A 9,665-nucleotide genomic window follows, 5' to 3' on the forward strand; every position below is an offset into this window, starting at 1 on the left:
CTAACAATTGTGCGCCACAAAGTGCCGTTTTGGTCGCTTTGAAGGAATGCAAGTACCAATCCCTCACATGCGGGTATGAAAACTAAATCATATTAGGCAGGCGAAATACTGCACGACGTGACCCAACTCTATGTAACGTACCTAGGTACCTACTATCAAAGTCTTGGCCTCATAGCGGATACATGCCTGCAAGCCCAGAACCGCATGGGATTTATTGCCTTTCTAGATTTGCTGCAATGTACCGGGGCGTAAGGCGTACCTGCGTCAGCCGTGAGTCTCGGAAAGTTCTGAATATGGTTAAGCCCCAGCTGGACTCGGCGGTTAAATGCAGGGCGGAAGTTAGTGGCGCTCCGACTCGGAAGGGCCCTTGTTGATCCACATTGGCAAACCTAACCTCATCCTTCGTTCACCTTGGCATATGCATCATGCAGGAGCAGACATTACATGGAGATGAGGTCTTTGTCGATTGAACCCCTACCCCCGTAAGCGCTCGGAAGGATCTCGCCTAGTCATCTGTGATAGTTCTATCCGCGATCACGGACGGGTCGGAACTACCTAGGTACGCTCTGCTCGCTGCCCGCGCATCTTCCGATCGTCGGGTTCTCGTCTCATGCAGCATCTTAACATCTCTTTTCAGTCTTCCTTTTCATCACGAAAGGTGGCTACCTAGGTAGATCTTGTTTGTCATTGTACAAAATTTCTTCAGATTTTCTTACAATCATCATGGTTACCAAATATGTTTCATCTCAGTGCATATACCTCGTCTTAGGCATCTTGATAACTACAGAGGCACTCGATCTGAGTTCTTTTGCAGGTCAGGCCGAAATCAAGTTACTCATAGAGAATGTTGCCGGTCAGGAAACCACACCTCAGGCTCGAGAAATGCTCATCAAGGCAAACGAGGATCCACCCGACTACACGTGCACCGCAACAAAGCCTTGTAATCTCGGATGTTGCGGACCTCTGTAAGTTGAACAAAGCTACAAATACGATCAACAGTACGGCTAACCAGTGCCATCAGCGACGACACCGGCACTGGTGCCTGCGGTTTCGGACCCGTTTTCTGTGGCCCCAAATGCACAAGCGACTGTGAACGTAAATCTGAGTGTGACGGGGATAACTGGGGTCTCCAATATGCGAACCTCACGACTTGTCCGCTCAACGTCTGCTGCAGCAAGCACGGCTTCTGCGGCACGACAGTCGACTTTTGCGGCCCGAATCCTGTACCACATCCTCAGTGCGACCTTTCACAGCGGACCGCTGACGCCCGTACTATCGGATACTATGAAGGCTGGAACTACCAGCGGCCCTGCGGTAACATGGAGCCTGAGGACATTCCACTGGGCCATTGGACGCACATCAACTTCGCCTTTGCTCTTATCAACCCCAACACGTTCCACATTGAGGATATGGATCCCGGCACGGGACAGCGCTACGGCCGCGTCGCGGCACTCAAGGAGAAGCAGCCCGACCTTAAGGTCTGGATCGCTGTTGGTGGTTGGGCTATGAATGATCCTGGTCCATACCGTACAGCATTCTCTGACATGGTTGCTAGCGAGGCCAACCAAGATAGGTTTTTTGACTCGTTATTGACCTTCATGCAGCGGTATAACTTAGATGGCGTTGACCTCGACTGGGAGTAGTAAGTAGCTATGTTATGATCATCTTCTGGTTATGGACTGACGCAGTCGCTTTAGCCCTGTGGCAGAGGACAGAGGCGGTATCCCTGCCGACTTTGACAATTACGTCAACCTTTTGCGACGTCTGAGGGCGCGCTTGAACTCGTCTGGGAGAGAATATGGTATTAGTCTGACTCTCGTAAGTGGCACATCCCCTCTCTGCTCTGCTTCCGCGCTGTTCGATCGTGACTAATTCTGGCAGCCGGCCTCCTATTGGTACCTCCGCGGCTTCAATCTCCAAGGGATGGAGCCCTATCTGGATTGGTTCAACATGATGACATATGATATTCACGGCGTTTGGGATGCCAGCATCGACAGCCTTGGCCCTATTGCGCAGGCACATACAAATCTGACCGAGATCAAAATGGGCCTTGAGCTCTTATGGCGCAACAACATCAATCCAGAGCGCGTTGTTCTTGGTCTTGGCTTCTACGGTCGCAGCTTTACGATGAAAGACCCAGGCTGCATGAAGGCCGGATGCGAGTTTAGCGAGGGCGCTAACGGGGGCGCCTGCACGGGCACACCAGGTGTTCTATCGGCGGCTGAAATCAATGAGGTCATCGCTAACGGCGCTGCCGTCACGTACGACGAGGACGCCGCAGTGAAGATTGTGACCTGGAACTCAGACCAGTGGGTATCATTTGACGATACCAAGACTCTCGGATCGAAGATCAATTTTGCTCATCAGCACTGCTTGGGAGGGTAAGTCCGACAGTCTTGGTCTTGGCTCATCTTTCCCAGGTTTGTCTTGAATGTCATTCGCTAACTTCATAATAGGACCATGGTCTGGGCTATCGACCTTGATGACGGTACTCTCACGGAGGCTCTTGGTGAAAATATTCAGCGGCCTAAGCTGCCCACGTACAGGCCAAAGCAAGTTTTCGAATGCGGTGAAAGACCCGAGTTGTGAAAAGCAAACTGGCAGTGTTGTCGCACTGAGTGACGTTCAATCTATCATAAATTTATCTTCATCAAAACTTGGAGTCAATACGCCACTGTCACCCCCCGCCATTGAAGACCTAGGGTTGTCATTATAAACTATATGCTGCTGTTGCTTCATGGGTGGTGGTCCGCATTGAGATTAGTCAACGAAGCGATTCCGCGGTCAGATACCGTCGTGCTTGAAAGCAGTATCCACATGAGCTCCATAACATATTATTAAAGTCAATGTTTGCGGCAAGGCGGGGATTGGATCAAGATACTACGTTTAATCATTTGTAGAGAGGTTTCGCTCGTGCTTGTGATGTGATGCGCCACCTCAACTAGGGCAGATTCCATCCTTTGTATCACCATATCGCCTAAAGCTGGCTTTCTTCCTCAGTTCTTTGAACTTGTTTAAAAACTTACTTCCCTTCCCTACATGCGGCACTTGCAGTGTGGAGGGCGCTGGGTCGCCGTATAGTGCCACCAGACGCTCCACGTCCATAATACTGGGAGTCACTCTGTTTGGGATTTCGGAGCCATCTTTGTATGTCATGACGATTGCGCGAACACTGCCAGACTCTTTGCCACCTGCACGAGAGGGGTATAGCATGATTGAGTCTCGATCAAAGTCTTCGTCTATAACCATTCTGGCAGTGTTCACCATGGGAAGCCATTCGGAAGCACTGAAACCGTACTTTTGGGCAACATCCCGAGAGATGCAGAGGCGAGTTTGCTCATCCTCTAGACCGTCTCTCTCGGCTCCTACTGCGGCATCCACTAACTTTTGAACTTTCTCCTTCACAGTGTCGTGATCTTTGAGATTCTCGCAATTAAACTTGCTGGTCGCAAAGAGCGCTTCTTTGCCACCATTGATGTTCCAGCTGTCGAAGATATCTTCATCGCTCACTTCCCAGTGATCTGGAATTTGGTGCCCATGGTGCAAGCCCCATATGTGACCGAGTTCGTGGGCCATGTTAGCAACGACATCTTCCTGACCGACAGTTGCCAAATCGGAAAGGTGCGTGAAGGGCCCTATCACGGCATTATCTGGATCAGCCTGGTTTGCAGCGTCATCAATAACGGGTATGCCGACCGTCGAAGTCAGCCGGCCGTTATTGTTGTAGAAGATGCGTAGATGGGAGCTGGGCTGCGAGGTGCAGATCTCCCGGGAGACCTCCTCGTAGGTGAATCCGTGTCTATCGAGGGCCGCCCATGCTCGCATAGCGGATTCCCATTGGCCCCGGAATGCGGCAGTTGGGTCAGCGACAAAGCAGTACTTGATCTTCTTGTTAGGCCAGATGCGATTTGCCCCGACGTCGCTGGGCAGGCTCTTGATAGACATAGCGCGCTTGATGAGTGGCGACGTTGAATTGAATGTCTCCAGGGGTTGATATTCTGGCATGGACTTCATCCGCTTGTTCGGGGCCTTAGCCTCCCAAAATCTGCTACCTCCAAGGACGCCTTCAGCGTTGGCCAGCAAGAGACCGACGATGAAGACAGGGGAGATATGCATGATGGAGAAATTAAGGTATAATGAGTGTATGGGTGAGCGAAACAAGGTGTGACTGAAGCCCTAGAGGACGGATTGATGGTGTTTTATGACTGGAAAGGAAGAATGGTCTAATGAGTCGACTTAGAATGGTTAGGCAGAAACAAAGAGACATAGAATTAAAGCAGTGTCCGTCTCTTGCTCTTGGCGCTCCATCCGTTCACCCAAAAACTGCCTCTGGTGATCGCACGTACTTCCTGTGTGTTGATAGTGAACATGGTCAGTTCATCTTACCGCCCCATGAAGGAAATCCCTTCTGCAGACTATAGAAGCATCGACCAGACTCCCCTACTAGTGCCGGGCTTCACAGACGGATACGGAAGGTGTTATTCTTAGTGATATAAACCCTGCTTGCATCCCACATGCGATGCGCTAGGCAATGTCGCAGAGCCAGGGCAAGCAATACAGTGTGCTAAATGAAGATGAGGGACGCCTGATCGCAATTGCACGCTGGGTTCCTGCAGACAGTCTTGGCTGCGCTAGGTACCTAACCCTACTCGGGACATAGGCTAGATATTGAATCATGCAGCATCCCACAGCTCCACCATGCAGCCAAGAGGCGACCTGTATCTTCCTCCCTTTGCGACATTCGCCCTGGCTTACACCATCGTCTCTACCCCAGAAGTCAGAAATCGGCTCGTCAGGCTTAAACGGTACATGTCTTAGATATCTTGACTCTCAGTCACCCACTTTGACGCCCTCCAACTCTCCAACTTCTATAGTCTACGAAAATCTCTAACTTTTCGCCCTCTTTCAATCCTCAACAGTTTCTTTCCAGACGGTCAGAGCAAAAGGCCAGCATACACGGACAAATCCGTAAATCACCTGGGCAGGGTCCGGTCTTTGGACCTTTGGCTCCTGTTCTTGCCACTCGCCTGCTCGTTCAGCCATTCTTTTGCGTAGACATCTTTTCTGCTTTCAAAATGCGTCCTCACACCCAAAAAGCCATCTGGCTAGTCGCTGGCCTATTTCTCGCAGTTGCCATCGCTCAGAGCTCCAGCCCCGGCGGCTCCGTTCATCCAGGTCAACCTGAGAACTGCAATGGATGGCACACCGTGGTCAAGGACGATAATTGCCAAAGTGTATCACAGCGTTATGGCATATCTTTAGAGCAGTTCCTCAAATGGAATCCCGCAGTTTCGTCTGACTGCCGTGACAACTTTTGGATCGACTCCGCATATTGTGTGAGAATCGGACAAAGCAGTTCTAGATCCACCACAGCTATCAGTTCCACATCTACCTCGAAGACTACTATCTCCTCCAAGCCCACGTCCCAGGCTATTGTCACGTCAGTCCCTACCACGCCAACTACCTCATACAACTTCACTTACTCGATCATGCATCCCGTTACCTCATGGAACTTGTCGACCACAAGTACTCAAAAGACGTGGCCACCAACTAAGACGCTGATGGGGCAGATAGCGATCTGCAATGCGTGGCATCGCGTGGTCCCTGGTGACACATGTCAGCAAATGTTGAATTTGTTCGGCCTCAAGTCTGTCGATGTGTTCTTGGACTGGAACCCAGCAGCAAAAGAGGACTGCGAAATGCTCATAGCCGGTTACTGGGTGTGCGTTGGCGTCCAACGGCAGGTAGGTGATAGCAATCTCGAGTGGGAGACCGCGCAGCCTGCGTTCAGCGCGCCGCCTGAGCCCACTAAGTACACACCTGTTACTTTACCTACGGCTGATTCGAGCTTCGCGCCGACACCATCGCATGGACCTATGCCCTCCAATTGCAAGGTGTTCCATCAGGTTTCAGCCGATCAAAACTGTAACGATCTGGTCAGCTTGTACGGCTATTTCTCGCAACAAGAATTCGTGGCGTGGAATCCGGCCCTGGATGGCAATTGCTTGGGCCTCTGGCTCGACACCTGGTATTGCATTGGCGCATACTCTGACGGTGACCTCCCGCTACCCGCTCACCAGACGATGAAACCGACTGAGGGCAACATTCCTTTCGGGTACCCATCGGATTGTGCGCGATGGTACCGAACGACCTTTGACGATACATGCGACGATGTCACGCTCATGTTTGGCAGTTTCAGCATGGCGGAGTTTGCGAAATGGAACCCGTCTGTCTTCAGCGATTGCAGTGGCATCGTTTCGGACGCATGGTACTGTATAGGTCGTCCAGGCACGCCGACAACGCGTACTTCAGGTGCGCCTTCCCTGACGCGAACAATCGCATCGACCCAGCCGGCAACGACTGCCACTGCTGCTCCACAGCCTGTGCAGACGCCTTCACCTGTTCGCGAAGGCATGACAGAAGACTGCGTGAAGTTCCACCTGCAACAGCCAGGCGATCTCTGCTGGTCAATGGCGTCTGGTTCCGGCATTAGCCTGGAGTGAGTATCTTCTTTATCGAGTCTATTCGCCCCCTAAATGTGACAAATTCTCATCGCAGAACACCTACTGACAGCTTGATTTAGCCAGTTTTACAAATGGAACCCCGCTGTAGGGAGCGATTGCCAGAATCTGTGGCCAGATTACTACTACTGCGTTGGTGTATGAGCGATTCGGTCACGATTTCCCCTTCGAGGTCTGACTGTGCGGAGGTAAGAATCGAGAATCAAGTAAAAGAAATTGGTTCACATGAAGTGGCTACGTTGTCGTGGTAGCGTTGTGCGGCGCGGTCAAGTTCAATATTTCAGGGGGGATGCTTGTTGGGACTAGCGCCGCTTAGCGTCCGTTAGATAGATTGAACCTCGAAGCGCCCGCGCCCAGAGTCAAGTGACAAAATGTTCACATCGTTGATATGAATCACGCCGATGGCAACGTGAAGATTGAATGATATTGACGGTAGGCGATAATCTCTAGTGATCGAGGTTTGACTCCATAGCAGTGGCTGCAAGGTTCACAGGGGGGAACACAGCTAATGCTCTCTTCCATACACAACTACCCCAGCTCGTCGTGTTTGTGCGGATTGCATAAACCTGCTACCCCGCTTGGCAACGTGGAGTATATGAGCTATCTACCGCGTCTTAATATCCTCTCTTTGCGTCTCCATTTACCCCCAATAATAATAATGACCAAACTCGGCGCGTGGTTCAGGACACATTTGGTGTTCAGGCCAGTTCGCGAAAAACAGTCTATGGACCAGCCACCCTTCTTTACCTCCACAAGACGTCCTATCACGCCGACTTCTTTTGACACAGCAACATGCCTCTTCTTTCGATTACCATACGATATCCGGAGTATCATTCTGACTATGGCTTTTGGTGAGCGTGTTCTTCATATGGACATCGCGCACGAAGAGGAAACCTGGCGATGGAAAGGGACCGTCTGCAATCGGAACGGACCAAGGCAGCTTCCATCGATGCGATACGCTTGGCTCGGTCCATGGAATGATAATTGCATGCAGCAGATGGAAAACCACAAGCGGAATTGGTCCACCAGACCCCATGCGTACAGGACTGGTCCAGAGGTGTGGTGCATTGGCATAATGGGCTTCCTGCTGTCGTGCAGGCAAGCGTACGCTGAAGGCATTGACGTGTTGTTCTCTGATAACTACATCTCCATTCAGAGCCAGTTTTTGCTCTCTCACCTGCCGAAGCTTATACCACACAACCGACTCGCATCTATTACCTCACTGGAGATAGTCATTGAGGCGCGCTGCGTCGAGCAAGAGAACAGGAGGCCTTCCTACAACCTCGACCACCTAGAGCTAATTCTCGACAATATCGTCAAGCACTGCGGCCACCTCCGCAGGTTCTGCTTATCGTTCGCTATCAGAGAATTCTACGGGCACGCTCACCTTGAAGGTCCAGCTCTACCCTTGGCTGATGCCTTCTGGAAAGCCACGCGATTACGCATCATGAAGGTCGAGCTGCCCGAACGGGATTACTGGCCAGCGTGGGATTACCAGCTGCAACCAAAGCACGATCATCCACGCGAAGAGCCGTCGAAGAGCAGAAAGGACAGATCGCTATGGAGATCGTTAGATAGTGAAAAGCCTGTGGTGCATAAAAGAGCTCTCGATCGCTATCCGTATCCCCCACTGAAGCTGCCGGTGACACACGGAGATGATACAAGAGAGAGCCAAGGATACTGGCTGTGTCAGGGTGATGTTGGGCCAGGGCTGCCGATGAGACCATGTTTTGTACCGTAGCGCGCGGAGAGTGGTTCTACTCATAATGATGTTACAATATCACTTCGATTTTAGTATTAGAGTAATATTAATAGAGTATATATATGTAGTTCTGCTATAGTAATATTATGCTTACACGCTATATAACTAAATAATAGAAATTACTCTGCTTATAAGGCTTCTAAGAGGGTAATATATAGTATAAAAGTATAAAATATAGTTAACTAAACTAAAAACACCTCTAATTAGCTATAGCAGTGTTTATAGTAGTTAAAGAACTTAGTAACTAGAGTAGCTAGTAGGTTAGAATATAGCTTAAGCTATACTCTACTTAGTAGTCACTTACATACTAACTTCTAGTATTATATAAAGAACTATTTAAGTAAAATATATAAAACTTATAAAAACTTTAAAATAAAAACTGTTATTAAGTAAAATTATAAGATAAGGGTTTTATACTTCTAATAATTCTCTTACTAAGCTTTAGTAAAATCTTATACTGAAGAAGAAGAAAAATATATTATTTATATGATATAATCTTACAAAGTTTAAATAAAAAATAAATAGTTAGTTTTTTTATAATTCTATAATATAGAGCTAAGGAATATATATAGAAGTATAAAAGAAGTATAGAGAGAAGGTATAGAGTGTTAGAAATAATATATAAAATTACAATTCTATATACTAATTGTAAGGAATTCTTAATCCTATAGCTTCAACTCTATACTTCTTTTACATCTGTATATATATTTCTTATCATCTTTCTTTAAGTATCAGAGCTAGTAAACTTCTATTATATATTTAATTTTCTAAAGATTTTATTAGATAGATAAAAGATTATAGTGTTGCAAAGATAATTAGTTTTAGTAAAAATTCGCTTAGCTTATAGAACCTTTAATCTAGTACTATACAGTAGTATATTATATATATTACTAGAACCTAAAGTTTTGTTTAGAATTAAAGATAAATATATAAAACATATTCTTTATATAGTATTGTTATAGATAAAATTTAACTAAATACTGTTTTTTCCTATTTATAGCGTCTAAAAGCTTCTACTTTTGAGAGTATAATATAATTCTACTATAATAATATAACATTACCTATATTAACTACTTTGCTTTATACTTTTTATCTATAATGAATTAATACTATAAAGTAGTTTTATCTCTTTAGTAGGGTATAGTTATAGTAATTTAAAGTAGAGCTGTATAATACATCGTTTAATCTATTATATAGTACTTTATTCTATTATACGCTGCTAGCGCTTTGTAGATATACGTAACTTAGTACTTATAATATTATATAAACGTAAACATCTTAGAGAAAGTTTAACTTAGTTTAGTTAGCTATATTATATATATTTAGTTACTAATTCTACTAAAATCAATACTATAGGATATAAGTAGTCTTAAAGATAGTAG

General features: G+C 47.2%; 3 protein-coding genes across 3 annotated transcripts; 2 read left to right on the forward strand and 1 right to left on the reverse strand.

The window, feature by feature from the left end:
• Positions 1 to 723: 723 nt before the first annotated feature.
• Positions 724 to 2,589, forward strand: J4E82_003585 (uncharacterized protein; the record flags this gene model as incomplete). The annotated part of the gene is made up of 5 exons (XM_051729870.1): positions 724 to 965; positions 1,022 to 1,642; positions 1,698 to 1,818; positions 1,882 to 2,381; positions 2,457 to 2,589. 5 exons carry the CDS (start codon positions 724 to 726, stop codon positions 2,587 to 2,589), a joined length of 1,617 nt encoding a protein of 538 aa, XP_051590544.1.
• A 348-nt stretch (positions 2,590 to 2,937) lies between these two features.
• On the reverse strand, positions 2,938 to 4,116 carry J4E82_003586 (uncharacterized protein; the record flags this gene model as incomplete). The annotated part of the gene is made up of 1 exon (XM_051729871.1): positions 2,938 to 4,116. The coding sequence occupies one exon, from the start codon at positions 4,114 to 4,116 to the stop codon at positions 2,938 to 2,940; it is 1,179 nt and encodes a 392-aa protein (XP_051590545.1).
• Positions 4,117 to 5,624: 1,508 nt separating this feature from the next.
• J4E82_003587 (uncharacterized protein) lies at positions 5,625 to 6,503 on the forward strand (the record flags this gene model as incomplete). The annotated part of the gene is made up of 1 exon (XM_051729872.1): positions 5,625 to 6,503. The coding sequence occupies one exon, from the start codon at positions 5,625 to 5,627 to the stop codon at positions 6,501 to 6,503; it is 879 nt and encodes a 292-aa protein (XP_051590546.1).
• Positions 6,504 to 9,665: the final 3,162 nt, after the last annotated feature.

The sequence above is a fragment of the Alternaria postmessia genome (genome assembly GCF_024291825.1).
Source record: "Alternaria postmessia strain BMP 2775 chromosome Unknown scaffold_15, whole genome shotgun sequence".
Lineage (NCBI taxonomy): Eukaryota > Fungi > Ascomycota > Dothideomycetes > Pleosporales > Pleosporaceae > Alternaria > Alternaria postmessia.